General features: G+C 39.8%; 1 protein-coding gene across 1 annotated transcript; it reads left to right on the top strand.

Annotated features, from left to right (window-relative positions):
- Positions 1-1651: 1651 nt before the first annotated feature.
- Positions 1652-3690, top strand: LOC108262526 (olfactory receptor 6N2-like). The gene has a single exon (XM_017462942.3). It carries the CDS (start codon positions 2367-2369, stop codon positions 3342-3344), a length of 978 nt encoding a protein of 325 aa, XP_017318431.2. The 5' UTR covers positions 1652-2366; the 3' UTR covers positions 3345-3690.
- Positions 3691-16939: the final 13249 nt, after the last annotated feature.

Raw genomic sequence — 16939 nt, 5'->3', positions numbered from 1 at the left:
GGCAAACCAGAACCAGAATTCAATTTCATTGAGGCAGATGATTTTGCCGAGTCTAGTTTAACAATGAAAGTAGAATAATCTTTAGAAGTGCCACATAAGAGTCCTACAATAAACAGTTCTTCAGCATATTATACATTGTTTATTTGTAAACTTACGCTTACATTTAATCATTTATCCACAGCAACTTGCTGAGTTAATGTAAATTAATAATATAAACAAAGCTACACAAATACTGAGATTGGCAAAACTTTGCTTACTGACATTATTATCAGTTTATACCACAGTGCTTAATAATTATTAAATAGTTTTCAGTGTAACTGCAAATCCCAGGTTTAGATTAGTTTATATTAATGTTAATGTTTCCAAAGTAAAAGCTTATTCACGGGGACATGAACACTGAGTGTGCCACATAAATTAATTTTTAAAAATGTGTTGATATGTTGAAATTGACATGTTGAAATTTTCTGTAAGGAAAGGTTTATTTTACATTTATGTAAGGAATCTCCAGTGTCAGCATTTTGTTTATGCTTTATGGTTTTTCTGTAACTTGACAAGCTGCAATTTTGTCTTATTAACTTCAAGATAAAAAGAGAGGCTGGTGAGGGAATGGCTGTTTATATAATGTAGTATATTATATATACTTTTATAAAAAGTATGATGTGTCATCCTTAGTCATTTCAATTGCTGTGGTTTTGGGGACATGCTGTGACAAAAGGCCAAAGATCAGTGTTTGGTTTAGTTGGGTTCAATAATGGTGTTTTGTTCTGTGTGTTTGATTGATGTTATTTACTAACACTGCAGGAGCAGATTAAACACAGCCAAAAGTTTCAGTGCAGTCAGAACACTAAGAAACAAAGGTGATGTAGTGTCCAGAGGGATGGATTGTATCAGCTGGATAGTAAGGTGATGAAAATCACTAGATTAAGGAAGTTGATTAGTTAAAATGGACAGTAATAGATGAAAAATGTATATTTTGAAAATCTGTATTTTGAAACATGACACTAACATTCTTGTTGTGTTTGCCACAATGACAGGTATAGGCAAATTTCTGGTCACAACTACAGTACATGCAGTACAGGCAATTACACAAAGCAGTTATTCTCCAAGAAACCATATGAGCCACCTTGTTCTTAAACATGATGATTGTTATGGGTAAACAGTGACTCATGCACTTGATGTTTTGACGTTTGTTATTGCAAACAATGACATCCAGCCAGATCAGGCAGGCTTTTACAGGGTCACCCAAGTGGCCTCCTAGGATGAGCCTGGCCACCAGGCAGGCACCTGCAAACTAATTTCAAGGCCTTCAATATTTAATTCTTTAATTTTTCTTCCAAATTTCCAGTGTGTGTTGTGGTGGCAGCTGACTCCTCTCGACTCAGTGGCTCTACTCTGAGACTCTACTAGAATGTCAACCTCCTCACCTTATCATAGAGAATAAGCCTTGCAACCCTACAGAGGAACCAAATTTCCACTGCCTGTACACACAACCCCATTCTTTGTCATTACACACAGCTTGTGACCACAGTTGAGGATCAGGACATAGATTGACCAGTAAATGGAGAGCTTCATTCACAAACTGAGCTGCTTCTTCATCACCCAGACCAGTATAGTGACTAACACTGCTGCCACTGACCTGATCAGTTTGTCAATCTTGTTTCTCAATTTCTATTTTCATCACTTGTGAATAAAATGCTGCGGTATTTAAATTATTCCACCAGGAACATGGACTCTCATCTGGAGAGAGCATCACACTCATTTCCAGGAGAGAACCATGGGCTTGGAGTTGGTCTTTTTCATCCTAGCAGCTTAACACTCAGCAGCAAATCTATTCCATGCATTTTGATCTCCTCAGTAGAGGTCAATTGCAGTTGCGAAGAAGAGTTTGTGTATGGTCTTATCTTGCCCTCCTGAAGTGCCAACCAGTTTGCCAGAACATAAAAAAAAACTTTCACCCATGCTATTGTAAAGTGTCGATTCTAGGGCTGGTGGATAAGCTCTAAGCTAAGCTTTGTATGCTTGTTTCTTTGTTTTATTAAATATAAATGTATATATTATCCAACAAGGTACCCAGAGTGCTGCTTATTATACAAAACAACACATGCAAAATACCAGGAAATAAAGTCCACTATAGAATTCCCATTTCTACTGACTGCTTTTGATTCAGTGGAGAATTCAGTGGAGAATTAACTGGAGGTACGGCATATGCTGGATTTGAAACACTGTTTGAGAGGCTTGAGAAGGTATAAATAAACATAGCACTCTTCTAGTTGTTGTGTCTGAATGTATTCTAAAATGTGACTTCTTTATTGAGATTGCGATCAGCTTCTGTTCTTAGACACTGTTGAATTAACTGCATAGAAATTATGAATGAATTAATGAATTATTCTGATGTTATGTATTTAACTCTGGAGGGCCATGTGGAGCTGGAGAAATACAGATATTTTTATTTTGTAATGGTTCTCACACTTTACATGTTGATCATTAGTTGTAATGGTCTGGTCATTTTTGTCATATTCACAAACAAACATCTCCATGAGCCCATGTACATTTTCATTGCTGCTTTGCTTTGTAATGCTCTCTTTGGAACAGCTGCTCTTTATCCGAAACTGCTCACAGATTTTTTGTCTGAAATTCAAGTTGTTTCTTTTGAATCCTGCATATTTCAATCATTTTGCATTTATACATATGGTGCTTCAGAGTTCACACTGTTATCAGCTATGGCTTATGATAGATATGTGTCTATCTGTAAACCATTACAATATGCAACAATTGTAAAAATGTCCACTGTTAAAAAGCTCTTATTTTGCTGTTGGTTTCTTCCTTGTTGTGAAATAGGCATTACTGCAATATTAACATATCAACGTAAGCTGTGTAAATTCAAATTAAATCGAATATACTGTAATAACAGTTCCATGATTAGATTGGGTTGTGGAGACGTTTCTGTAAGTAATTTGTATGGACTGTTTGCTTTAAGCATTGTTGTGTTTCCTCCATTAATTTTTGTATTTTTCTCATATATCAGAATACTTTCAGTCTGTTTAAAGAATTCTAAAGATTTTAGGACAAAAGCTCTACAAACCTGCTTCCCACATCTATTAATTTTAATCAGTTTCTCCATCACAACATGTTTTGAAATTATAAATACTAGATTAGAAGAAAACATGCCTCACATTGCCAGCATGATTATGTCAGTGGAAAATCTGATTATTCCTCCTCTATTAAATCCCATTATATATGGACTGAAACTGAAGGAGATATTCAATAGGATTAAGAAAATGGTTTGGAAAAATAAGATAATTGTATGCCAAGAGGTTAAACAAAGACCTGCATTTATTCATTAGCAGTATATTTCTGTACTTTACTAAATATTTATTTGTAGTAAATCTAAGCCTATTTAACGTACAAAAAAATAAAACACCATATGTTGTGTTGTTTTAATATAAGCTTTTTACTGGTTTGCTCATTGGATTTTATATTTTCTGATTAGGAAGCACCAATAAACCTTAATGAGCAGCAATGCAACAGACTTTTCTTAAAAACAATTACAAATATTTACATTTAAAATGAGAAATGAACATTCATGTCAAGTAGACATGAATGTTATTGACATCCATATTGCAGTGGTTTGGCAGACAGTTAAACAAACTGATCAGTTTTATTCTCCTTGCTTGTGTTGATTAAACTCTGTACAGCTTTTGATACCATAGATCACAATCGTCTTCTAGATAAACTATAAAAATTTTATTTGGTGGTGGTGTTTATTTAGTAACTCTGGAAGTTCAGAGTTATGTGCAGCCTTGAAAGACCTTGCTTATGGACCATAGACTGTCATTTGAAGCTCATGTAGATTATATTGCTAGAATAGACCTTTTTTCTCAGAAATATCACTTGGATAAGAAATATAATCTCATTATTTGATGCTTTTATTACCTCTAGGTTGAACTATTGTAACCTCCTGCTGTCTGAATGTTTCAGTAGGTGCATAAACATGCTCTAGTTAGTCCAGAATACAACAGCCAGTGTCTTTACTAGAACCAGAAAGGTCGATCATATCACTTATATCTTATCCACACTGCATTAGTTCCAACTCAAATTTCAGGCACAGTCTCAGTCTTTAACTCTAGGTTGGAAAACTGTTTAGTCAAGCCTTTTGTCAGAAGTTTTTGTCTTATATAAATGTGCACATCTGAGGAGTTCATGGGCATAGAGTTGGGTGCATCTGGAAAGTTGAAGAAGAAACCTTAAGATGAACCAGACTCAAAAGGGAATTGGTACTCTTCTGGGCGATTCTAGAGATCCAATCTTCCAGTTTCTAAATACTTGATGCTCTCTGGTTTTCGTGTTGATTTTGTTGATCGTTTTTAACAAAAATGTTTGTCTTCACAGCTGAAACCTGGGGCTCAAACAAGTAGACATTCAGAGCTATTAACTGTTTAAACAATCAATCTAATAGGTCACACCGGGACAACAAGAAACACGTATCACTCATGTTTCAATATTTTTTATCACTTGAAAAATGGGTGGATTCAAACAAAAAGTGCCATGTTCTACGTTGTTTAACACATCTAGATGTTAATATTGTCATGTCAATGCCAGAATCAGCATCCAATTACAATTCCCAGAACTCAGTGTAGCCTAAAAAAACATGGCTGCCAAGGACTCCAACGCAGCTACAACAGACTCACATTCACGGTCACCCACTTACTGATCACACACACATGAACTCAATCACACACTCACAGTATTTAAGGACTCTCACTCCATTCACTTACTGCAAAGTATACATTCTGTTTACGTTTACATTTATTCATTTATTATTTATCCATTAATTTAGCAGACACTTTTATCCAAAGCGACTTACAAATGAGAAAATAAAATACAAGGGATATCAAGCAGAGAACAATACAAGCAGTGCTACCATACAAGATCCATTAATTGAGTTCCAGAAGAAGCAAAGTGTGCAGAGTAGAGATATAAGTGCCAGGGTAAGTTTTTTTTTTTTTTTTAATGGGTTGGTTAGGTGTTCAAGGAAGAGGTGGGTCTTTAGCTGTTTCTTGAAGATAGTGACAGATTCTGCAGTCCGGATTGAGGTTGGAAGTTCATTACATCACTGAGGAACAGTTAGTTTGAAGGTTCTTGAAAGTGACCTTGAGCCACACTGAGTAGGTACTTCTAAGACATTGATTGATCGTAGATTGCGTGAGGGAACGTAAGCCTCCTGGAGAGAGTTGAGGTAGGTGGGTGCTGTTCCAGATAAGGTCTTGTAGGTGAGCATCAAGGCCTTGAATTTGATATGGGTGGCTACAGGAAGCGAGAGGAGGGAGATGAAGAAGGGTGTGACATGGGTTCTCCTGGGCTGGGTGATGACGAGGTGTGCTGCTGCATTCTGAGTTATTTGAATGGGTTTGATGGAGCTGGCCGGAGGCCCGAGAGTAGTGAGTTGCAGTAGTCCAGCTGTGAGATAACAAGAGCCTGGACTAGTAGTTGTGTAGCTTGCTTGCTGAGGTAGGGTCTGACTTTCTTGATGTTGTACAGGATGAACCTATAGGACCGTGCAGTTGTTGAGATCTGGTCTGTAAATGTCAAGCTGTCATCGAGAATCACCCCAAGGTCCCTGCCTGTCCTGGATGGTTTGAGTGTGGTTGAGCCGAGCTGTACAGTGAGGTTGTGGTTGATTGAGGGACAGGCTGGGATGAAGAGAAGCTCCGATTTTGCCAGGTTGAGCTTAAGGTGGTGTTCCCTCATCCAGACGGAGATGTCCAACAGGCAAGCAGAGATGGATGGATCGTCAGGCTGGAAGTACAAATAGAGCTGGGTGTCATTGCAATGGTATGAGAAGCCATGAGACTCAATCACCTGCCCCAGAAATGTAGTATAGATAGACAAGAGCAGTGAACCAAGAACTGACCCCTGTGGAATGCCAGTTGTGAGTTGCTTAGTTTCAGAAATGCCTCCCCTCCACAACACCAACACCAAGGATCTGTCTGAGAGATAGGATTCAACCCAGCGCAGAACCATTCCAGTGATGCCCAGGCTGGAGCGGTTGACAGGAGGATGAGGACAGATGATCTAGAGGTTGCTCTTGCTAGTTGTAAGGTTTCAGTGAATTTTTGTACCAGTTTTGTACCAGTTGTACCACTTCTGTTTTTGTACCAGTTGATGAGCCATTGTTTATTGTTTGTCTATCCGGTTTGATCTAGTTTCTGTTTTTCTTGTCTTGCTCTTGCCTGCCCTAGTTTACATTGTATGTTCATCACCTGAAACTTGCCTGAACTCGAATTTGCCTCTGGGTTATGTCTCTGTTTTGTTTGCTATTTTTAATAAAGCATTGAACACCTGCATTTGCGTGAGGTACCTACATCATGACGGAATATTTGGATGCAGCAGGTAACCTCGAGTGGTACCAGGCACTAGTAGCAAAGGGCCACTTCATAGGAGAGCAGCAATAGCAGATCACCATGCTCAAACAGCTATCACAGCTCTGAGCCACCAGCTGCCTCCCTGTCAACATCCTTGATCATTGCTAGTCCAAAAAGGTACCCAGAGCACTGCTTAATATGTTCTCAGTTTCTAACTTAGCAGCAAGTAGTTGTTGAAATGAGCCAAAAAATTTTTTTTACTCCACCATGGTGAATCCAGTCAATTTCTTTTCTCACTACAATTTTATTCTACCAGTTCAGATTGCACCCTCAAGAAATATGTATTCAGTTTCAGAGTTGGTAGACTCTGATATGGCTTGGAACTTCATCAATCGTACCCTCACCAAGAAGCTCCAGCTGTCCTTAAAGCCACCACAACACGCCTTGAAGGTATAGGCACTGGACAGAGGACCCTTTGGAGGGGTATAATTCACCCACTGACCAAACTAAAAATAATGGCCTTATTTTCTAAGAAGCAGTCCCCGACCAAGAGAAGCTACAACATCGGTAACGGGGAGCTCCACCCTTTGAAACTAAACCTTAAAGAATGGAATCACTGGCTGGAGCGGGCCTTCTACCCATTCACGATTTATACAGACCACAAGAACTTGGAGTACAGCAAGAGATTGATCTCTAATCAGGCCCTGTTCTTTGCATGCTTTAATTAGATCATAAGGTTTCCACGGTCATAGTGAAGCTAAGCAGGGTTGAGCCCGGACAGTACCTGAATGGGGGACCTCCTGCTGAAAACTATGGCTGCTACTGGAAGTGGTGTTATGGAGGCCAGTAGCGCGCACTCACCCTGTGGTCTTTGTGGGTCCAAATGCCCCAGTATTGAGATAGGGACACTATATTGTAAAAACAGCACTGTATTTCAGATGAGACGTTCAATCGAGGTCCTGACACTCTGTGGTCATTAAAAATCCCAGTGCACTTCTTGCAAAGAGTAGGGTTATAACCCCGGTGTTCTGGTGAAGAGTGCATTTTACCTGGATCATGCTTTGATAGTTTTCCAGCCATGGGACACCCCAGCACTCACAGAACATGTCAACTACTGCAAGGAAAATACTGCTGGCCACAGATGCTAGTAGACATGCAGTGATTCATCTTATCCTGCTCAGTCTGTGCAAAAGCCAAAGTACTGTTCACACTGCCAGCGTTCAAGCACCTCCCACTACCTACTTTCCAAAGACCATGGTAACACATAAGCCATTGACTTCATAACTGATCTCCCCCCATCACAGGGCAAAGCAATCATCTAAGTGATGGTTTAAAGGTTTTGCGAATCCCTGTGCCTGATTCCTCTCCACAGACTGCAACCAGCCTTTGTAACTGAAGAACTAGTATTCAGTCCTGTGTTTAGGAACTTTGGCATCCTGGAAGACATAATGATGGAAACACTGGGCATCTCTGTAAGCCTGACATCAGGCTACCACACCTGATAGCTAAAGTCCAAGTAGAGACAGCTAACCAGCAGATTGGGCTGGACTATGGACCAGTTCCTATGGACTTTTTGTTCCAAAAACCAGGAGGACTTGGCACAGTTCCTCCAATGGGCAGAGCACACACAATTCCCTCCATAATTCAGCAAGCAAGCTTACAGCTTTCTAGTGTGTCTATGATTACCAGACACCTCTGTTCCAATAGACCACCAACCTCACAGACTCACCAGCGGAGGACAGTTGGTTCCGGTGGCAAGAGCAGGTGTAGGAACAAGCTCACCAGCACCTAGAGCATGCAGCCCAAATTAACAAGAAATCTCCTATTGACCTGTTGATTGGTTATGGATCACCAGAGACCTGTGGGTCAAGGAAGGATGTAGAAAGCAGACACACCACTATATTGGCCCATTCAAAGTTTTCCAACAAATAAATGACCACTTACAAGCTGAAACTACCATGCCACAGCTGCCTAGCTCCCTTCTTTCATGTCTCCTACCTTAAACCTATCACTCCAGGTCCGCTTGCAGAAGGCATTGCCCTTCCATATAGTGCAAACTACAAACATGGACTACAACACCCAGCTACCACAGACTCTCACTTTCACGTTCACCTGATTTTTGATCACACACACCTTGACTCAATAACACTCACAGTATTAAAGGAACCTCACTGCAATCACTCATTGAACAGTATATGGACTGTGTTCTTACACCAGTTGATACCAAGCTGTTGTTAATTCATCGTCTTTCAGGTTTTCTTGTCTTGCTCTTGCCTGACCCAGTTCATGTTGTTTGTTTGTTGTCTGACTCTTGCCTGAATCTTGACTTTACCTCTACTTTGTTTGATACTTTTAATAAAATGTAGATGCAGAATTATACATGAAATATCGCTTTGCTTGAATGTCCTCATTTGTCAGTCACTTTGGATTAAAGCATCTGCTAAATGAATAAATGTAAATGTAAGTGAAGTTGTTATTTCTTAGGTTCAAGATGCCACACTACCAGTTGTACATCATATTGATTCCACATACTAAAAATGTTTTTGTTTTTTTAACTCAAAGCTTTGTCTTTCTTGAAGAGTAAAAAGTTAAGATGATATTATATCCAATTCTTAAATAAGTGCACTTTCATGTGTTGATGGACTGCAGAGAGACACACTCCATACTTATTATGGGGGAGATGTCTTGACACTTTAATCTGTGAACATATGCATTTGTGTTTTGTTACACAACTATTACTCAAGGGAGCAAGTTCCTTTAGTAGTTCCACAAACTATACAGAGTAAGCAGTGAGGTCAACCAAGGTATTATTTTTCACCTGTACAGATCACTCACAGCTAGTCTTTTGGCATTAACTGGTAAAGAATTGCAGTATACCTAGGCATTCATTGTAGAACTCTTTATAAGCACAGACATTGTCTTGGGGTTAATCCTTACTTATTCAGTCTTGTATGACATGGACCTTCACAGAGTTAGGGGAATTCTCCAGAACACACCAAATACTGCAGAAAGTTTAATACTGGGAGTAAATATTACTAAATATTGAGAGTATGCATTCTTGAAATATCTGGCTGCAGCATTGGCAGGTGTGAATGTACACACAGGTGGTTAGTCCTGTTAGACCTTTAGACAATGCTCTAACAGTGCTTTGCAATTGCTATTTCTTAATGGGTAATGGTAAATATGTCAATATATTTTTATGTTCTAGCAATGTGCCCATATGATTTTATTTTCTAATTTGCTACCAAACCATGAAATTATTTGCCATGTGTGCATTGTTGGCTGTGTGGATGGTTGCAGTAGTCCCATTATTTGTCTCCAGTGTGTAGACAAAAACAGGGCTGAAACTCTTTTTTTAGAAGGAGTACAAAATTTGTTCCAGCCAGAATAAGGTGTGATCATGGTGGTAAATATCATGCTGGCAACATTTACGCTAGAAAGGAGAGGGTTGAGCAGGACTGTCATTACTGAATGTAATAGATACAATATTAAATGTATTTAGTTATTCACAACTAAATATCTGAGAGGCTGAGCTTCTTGTAAGTTCAGAGCCATGAAGGTTCTTGATTGTTATCCTGTGTATAAGTTGTTTTTCCTTGCCACATTTTTGCCTTTGTCCTACTCATTTTAATTTGTCACTGTTCCTCATTCTGGTATATTAACCCTACTCTGCCTTGTTGACTTCCTGTTTTGTTCACATTTTAGATACAGTTTCCATTTATTTTTTATTTTTGGATTTTGACCTGGACTGATTTGACTCTGTTTTTGTCATTAAACTTTCTGCATATGGATCTGAATTTTGTCTCTGGGGGCCCTTTGTTACAAAAGTCTTTGTATGGAGCTGTGCTCAGATTTCAGTTTGCTGAAAGATTTCAGATTCTCTTTAACTGCTCACTTGCATCATTCCAAGCCCGCTACAAGTTACCACATTAATTTTAAATAACTTGATGTTTTTGTGGACAGAATGGAAATATAAGAACATTTCACTGCATTGAAAGTCTCTTCCCTAGGTAGCAAAATTACTGTGGCCCAGATCTGGCGAACACCTGACACTTTCATCCAGCTCACATACAGCATGGAATGATGGCACTTGGGCAGTCCACTGCTGTCTGCCAAATCTGGGCCACAATCAAGCCATAGCAATGCTATATGTCAGCCAAGAACAATACAAATAAAGCAGAACTGGCCCAAATCTGAGCAACAGTTAATTTTTATTTAAAAATCCCTTAATCCTATTAAAAATCTCCTGAAGTTTCAGTCCATATATATTGTGATTAAATAGAGGATTAATAACCAGATTCCATTTCAAAGGGAAGTCAAAGTTGCGTGAGCGCCACACTGTAGGAAGCACCCGCGTGCGTGACTGGTATCTGAAGCTTGTGTGAATTCACACCTGTTTATAGGCCTGCCGAAGTCAGGTAATGTGCCAATTAAACGCAGCACATGATTATAAAATGGCACCTGTGAACCATGGCATCAGCCTTATTATCTTTAGTGAGACTGCATGTTGGTCGTGTTGTGTGAATGCTTGCATTAATTTTGTGTGAATGCTTGTGTGAATGCATTTTTTTTAAAGAAAAAAAAAGAATAATGTCTTTACTTTTCTATCCCTTTGGAAAAAAGTCAAAAAAAGAAAAGTATGAGTGAGAGAGAATTCAGGAAGTGTGTCACGCCTTAATCCCATTTCATCACGGGGGAGACATACTTTCTGTGTGAAGTGTCTGGGACCAAGCAACGGCCCGTCATATCGGCCGTTCAATGGGTAGCTTGGTTGTGGCGGAGAAGTACTTAAGGCTCAACCTCTCAGGGATGGGGGATAAAGATAAGGTCTCCTTGCTGGATGCCCCTGTTGAACCTTCCGGCATGTTTGGCGGCGCAGTTAACGCCATTGCCAACAGGTTTCATGAGGTGAAACAGCAAATGAATTCACCCAGGCATCCACTAGTGGAGCCTGGCCAGCACTAGTGCAGGGGAGGCACAGAAGGTGACTACGGTGGCCCGCCTAACCCCACAGAGGGCCAGGGGGACCAGGTGGCCAAAGTCGCAGCCTGCTAATAGGGCTGATCTGAGAATGATCATAAAGGCCAAACAGACAAAGAGGGAGCAGTCCAGATGGGCCACAGAGGGAATTATCAGGGGACATGTGGGTGTTAGGGCAGTTATTACTGTAGGGCCTCCCCTAACCAATGTCAACCCAAGTTTTCAGTCTTCTCTGGTCAGCGAGCTGTCACAGGTCAGCTGGAGATTAATGTCAGGGCACAGAGTTAATGTCACTAAAAGACCATCTAGTGTGGAAACTACAGCCAAATGTGTCCCCATGGTTCTATGGCTCCATGTGGCTCTATGGTTCTGTCCACCATAGAAAAGGGTTAGACAGTTCAGTTCAGAGCTCGAGCCCCCGGTTCAGAGGTGTGCTCACCACAGTAGTCAGCACAGAAAGTGCAGGAAGTAAGATCCCTCTTGGACAAAGGGGTCATAGAACATGTACCCCGTTCTCTGAGGGAGGGAGGTTTTTAGAAGCCATTATATCCTGGTCTGCAAAAAAAGATGGGAGTATGCAGCCAATTTAGATCTGCATCATCTGAACCATACTCTTTGGACATACAGGTTCAAGATGCTGATGCTCAAACTTAGTGTTCCACAGAATCAGTTCGAGGACTGGTTTGTGATGATGGGTCAAAAATATGCATATTTTCACATAGAAATATTGCCCAGTCACAGGAAGTTCCTAAGGTTTGCATTTGGGGCAACACATACCAATATCAGGTTTTTCTCTTGGGGTTAGCTTTGTCCTCTCGCACCTTCACAAAGTGCATGGATGCTGTTCTTCTCCATTGTGACTCCAGGGCATCCATGTACTAAACTATATGGATGACTGATTAATTCTAGCATGATCCAGGGAACTGGCAATTCAACTTTGAGATGTTGTTCACACCCACATGAGGAGCTTTGGGCTCAGGTTGAACCTCAAGAAAAGTATGCTTTCTCCAGTGCAGAGGACAATTTTCTAGGGGTTATATGGGATTCTACTGTGATGAGGGCATTTCCATCCCCAACACGAGTAGAATCAATCCTATCAACATTGAGCAAGACAAAACTGGGTTTTGGCATGCCCTTCCAGTCTCTATGAGAGACAGTTGGGTCTTATGGCAGCAACAGCCAATGTCGTACCATTGGGCCTATTGCACATGAGACCGTTTCATTGGTGGCTGAAAAGTCCCCTGAGACTAATCAGTGTCATGTGGCGATGCCTACGTGCTCTGAAAATTTGGAGGTGTCTCCAGTTCTAGCCTAGGGTCACACTCTTCGGGCTTCTCCTTATTACAAGACAGTAATGACAGATGCCTCCCTCACGGGCTGGGGTGCAGTCTTAGACAGCTGTCCAAACTTATGATCTCTGGAGCGGCCATCATCTGAAATGGCATATAAATTGCTTAGAAATGTGGACTGTATTTCTTTCTTCCTCAATTGAGAGAACACCATGTGTTAGGTGTGACAGACAACATAGCAGTGGTCTCACATATCAACCACCAGGGAGGGTTACATTCACACCCCCTGTTCAGGCAGGCACAACTAATTCTTCTCTGGGTGGAGGGAAAGTTTTTGTCAGTGAGTGCACTGTATAATCCCGGGCAGCCGGAATGTGGGGACAGATATCTTGTCGTGGCAGGGGATGAGGCCCAGCGATTGGAGGCTCCATCCACACAATGTGGTTCACCCTCACTCCTCGAAGATCTCTCAGGGGCCCCATTTGAGTCATTAAAGTCCGGCTTAGAGAAGCTTCTCACTCTAAAGGTAGCTCTGTCTGTTTTCCCTTCCTGCCTTGACTTTGCCTTTGGATTAGCCAAGGCCTGCCTATATCCTAGGCCAGATTATATTACTAAAGTGCCTAAGACTGCTGCCCAGACAGTAATGTTGCAGGATTTCTGCACTCCTCCGTTCCTCATAACAGAGCAAGAAAAATTGCACCTACTGTGTCCAGTAAGGGCTCTCTGTGCTTACATCCACCACTCCGGCCAGTGGCATAAGTTGGAGCAGTTTCTGGTCTGCTTTGGCAGTGACAGTAGAGGCAATGCTGTGTTGAAGCAGTACATATCTAATTGGATAGTGGAAGCAATCTCTATTGCTTATGAGGTATGCGGTCTCACTATGCCTCTGGGCATAACGGGCCATTCCACTAGGGGGGTGCCTCCTCGTAGGCTTTATCCAAAGGGGTACCCTTACAGGATGTGTGTGCTGGGGCAGGGTGGTCTATGCCACACACATTCATTTGTTATTTCAGTCTGGACATGCATTCCACCCTGGGCTCAAGTGTCTTGCAGTGACCCCCGGGTTGGATCTTGATAGAGTGAGTATTCTCATTCCCACATTGTGAAGCTCACGCAACTTTGAGTTCCCTTTGAAAGGGAACGTCCGGGTAAAGCATGTAACCCTGTTCCCTGAGACGGGAATGAGACATTGCATAGCTTTGTTATAATGAGGCATGTCTGTGAATCATGTCTTCACTTCAGACAATAGAGGTGGCTGACATGGTTTACAGGTGTCGTTTTATAGTCACGCGATGCGCGAAATGCAATGTCACCTGACCACATCAGGCCTATGAATAGGCATGATTTTACAAATACTTCAGATATCGGTTGTGCAAGAGTGCGTTCCCACACCGTGAAGCTCATGCAATGTCTCGTTCCCTTCTCAGGGAACAGGGTTACATTCATAACCCAGACAGGAACAGGGTAACCCAGACATTGTTTCTCACCACCAATGCCTCTGGCTTGCTCTGTAGGGGAAAAAAATAATAGTAATAATAATAATGATTATTATAATTATTATTGTTGTTGTTATTACTATTATTATTATTATTATTATTATTATTATTATTAGTAGTAGTAGTAGTAGTAGTAGTAGTCAGGAAAAAGGGTGGAACTTTTGTTAGTGACTGTCAGAAAGTCACTAAGGAATAAGTGTCCAGAAGAGATAGTATAAATGTGCACTGAGCTCTTTCTCACCACAGTTGTAAAATATATTCATCTAAATTATGATGGATTTATTTCTTCTTTTGTAGAAATAAATGGATGCCACTAATCTTACATATTTAACACTTGATGGACATGTGGATTTACAGAATTACAGATATGTTTATTTTTTAATTACTCTTACTGTGTATGTATCTATCATTGTATTTAATACTGTTGTAATTTTTGTCATAGTCATGAACAAACATCTCCATCAGCCCATGTACATTTTCATTGCTGCTTTGCTTTGTAATGCTCTCTGTGGAGCGACTGCTCTTTATCCTAAACTGCTCATGGATTTACTTTCTGAAAAACAAGTCAGTTCTTACCACGGCTGTTTATTTCAGGGTTTTTTTGTTTATTGGTATGCTTGTTCAGAGTTTGTATTGTTATCAGCTATGGCTTATGACAGATATGTGTCCATCTGTAAACCATTACATTATACAACTATTGTAAAAATGTCTACTGTGAAAAACTTAATATTTTTATCATGGTTTTTGCCTTGTTGTGAACTTGGTGTGGCATTGATATTAACATATCAGCTTCAGTTATGTAAATTTAAAATGAACAGAATATACTGTGATAATTACTCAGTTCTTAAATTAAGTTGTAAAGAAATATCTACAAACAACTCATATGGACTTTTTATTTTCAGCATTGCTGTATTTCCTCCAGTGACCTTCGTATTCTTCTCATATATCAGGATACTCACTGTGTGTTTAAAGAATTCTAAAGATTTCAGAAGAAAAGCTCTACAGACCTGTTTACCACATCTGCTCATTTTCATCAATTTTTCTGTCAACATTTGTTTTGAAATTATAAATAACAGACTAGAATCAAATCAAATTCCCCACATTATTGCCATGATCCTGTCAGTTGAATATTTACTCATTCCACCTTTATTCAATCCCATAATATATGGATTAAAACTGCAGGAGATTTTGAAAAGCATCAAGAGATTGATTTCATGGAAAAGGAGGACTGGGGATTATTTTTAGATAGAATATGTTTTGTGTTTATTGTTATTATTATTATTATTATTATTATTATTATTATTATTATTAGAAATGGCACTTTAACAATGTAATGGTAATTGAATTGAAAAATTGGTGGTAGACTGATATTTATGTGTTACATACTTTGCAATGTAAACAGCAGAAAAAATAAAACTTTTCTCATTTTGAATGTAATGCTAAAATCTATGAATCTATATAGTCATGCAGAATTTAGTTCATAATGAGAAACACATGCAGCATCACATTTAAAAAATATGTACAGTATATATACAGTGGGCAGAATAAGTATTGAACGCATCAACATTTTTTTCAGTAAATATATTTCCAATGAGACTATTCACATGTAAATTTCACCAGACATCAGTATTAACTCAAGAGATCCACAAATATATATATATATAATAAAGCCCATAAATGAAGCTATGTGTAATAAAGAGGAATGACATGGGAAAAACGTATTGAACACGGTAACTGAAATGTATTTAATACTTAGTGGAGAAGCCTTTGTTTGTAATGACAGCTTCAAGATGCTTCCTGAATGAAGAAATTTATGGGCCGCAGTATTCAGGTGTGATTTTGGGCCATTCTTCTAAACATATTGTCTTTAAATCTTGTTCAATTGGATTCAAGTCAGGTGATTGACTGGAGCATTCTAACACCTTGATTTTTTCCCCCTCTGAAACCAATTGAGTTTCCATTGCTGTATGCTTTGGATCATTGTCCTGCTGGAAGGTCCACCCACGTCTCATCTTCTCATCAAGAATCTCCCGGTAAAGGGCTCCATTCATCATTCCTTCAATTATATGAAGTCTGCACGTACCATGTGATGAAAAACAACCCCATACCATGATACTTCCACCTCCAAACTTCACTCTTGGTGTAGTGTTTTTAGGATGATGTGCAGTTCCATTTCTTCTCCAAACATGGTATGTAGTACGACAGTCGAAAAGTAAAATTTTCTCTCGTCTGACCAGACTACACTCTCCCAGTATTTCATAGGCTTGTCCACAAGAGTTGTAGCAAACTTTAAACAAGCTTTGATATGCCTTTCCTTTAGTAATGGAGTCTTGTGCGGTGAGCATGAGCAGTGGAGTGCATTGCCTATTCTTTTCTCTGTGACGATGGTACTTGCTGCCTCCAAGTGTTTCTGGAGCTCCTTCCAAGTGATCCTTGGCTCTTAGGCTACTCTTCTGACTATTCTTCTGATTCCATGGTCAGAAATCTTGCGAGAAGCTCCTGTGCGTGGCCGGTTGATGATGGAGTGATGTTGATTCCTCTTGTGGATAATGGCCCCAATGGTGCTTACTAAAAGATTCAGAAGTTTTGAAATATGTCTGTATCCGATTCCATCAATATGTTTCACAACAATAAAGTTGTGAATGTCTTGGGGATTGCTCTTTGCTTTTACCCATCATGAGATGTTTCTTGTGTGACACCTTGGTAACGAAAAGCCTTTTTATACACCATCAATTTATTAACCCAGCTGACATTAATTTGCACAGATAGGTGGTATAATTACTTTCTAATTACTTACAGATTTCAGCTGGGT

Source organism: Ictalurus punctatus, chromosome 24 (genome assembly GCF_001660625.3).
Source record: "Ictalurus punctatus breed USDA103 chromosome 24, Coco_2.0, whole genome shotgun sequence".
Classification (NCBI taxonomy): Eukaryota; Metazoa; Chordata; class Actinopteri; order Siluriformes; family Ictaluridae; genus Ictalurus; species Ictalurus punctatus.
The sequence above is the reverse complement of the archived record's forward strand: the minus strand, read 5'-3'. Positions and strand labels throughout refer to the sequence as shown.

Excerpts from the sequence above, each read along its gene's own strand:
- LOC108262526 (XM_017462942.3), top strand. The coding sequence starts at position 2,367 with ATGAATGAATTAATGAATTATTCTGATGTTATGTATTTAACTCTGGAG.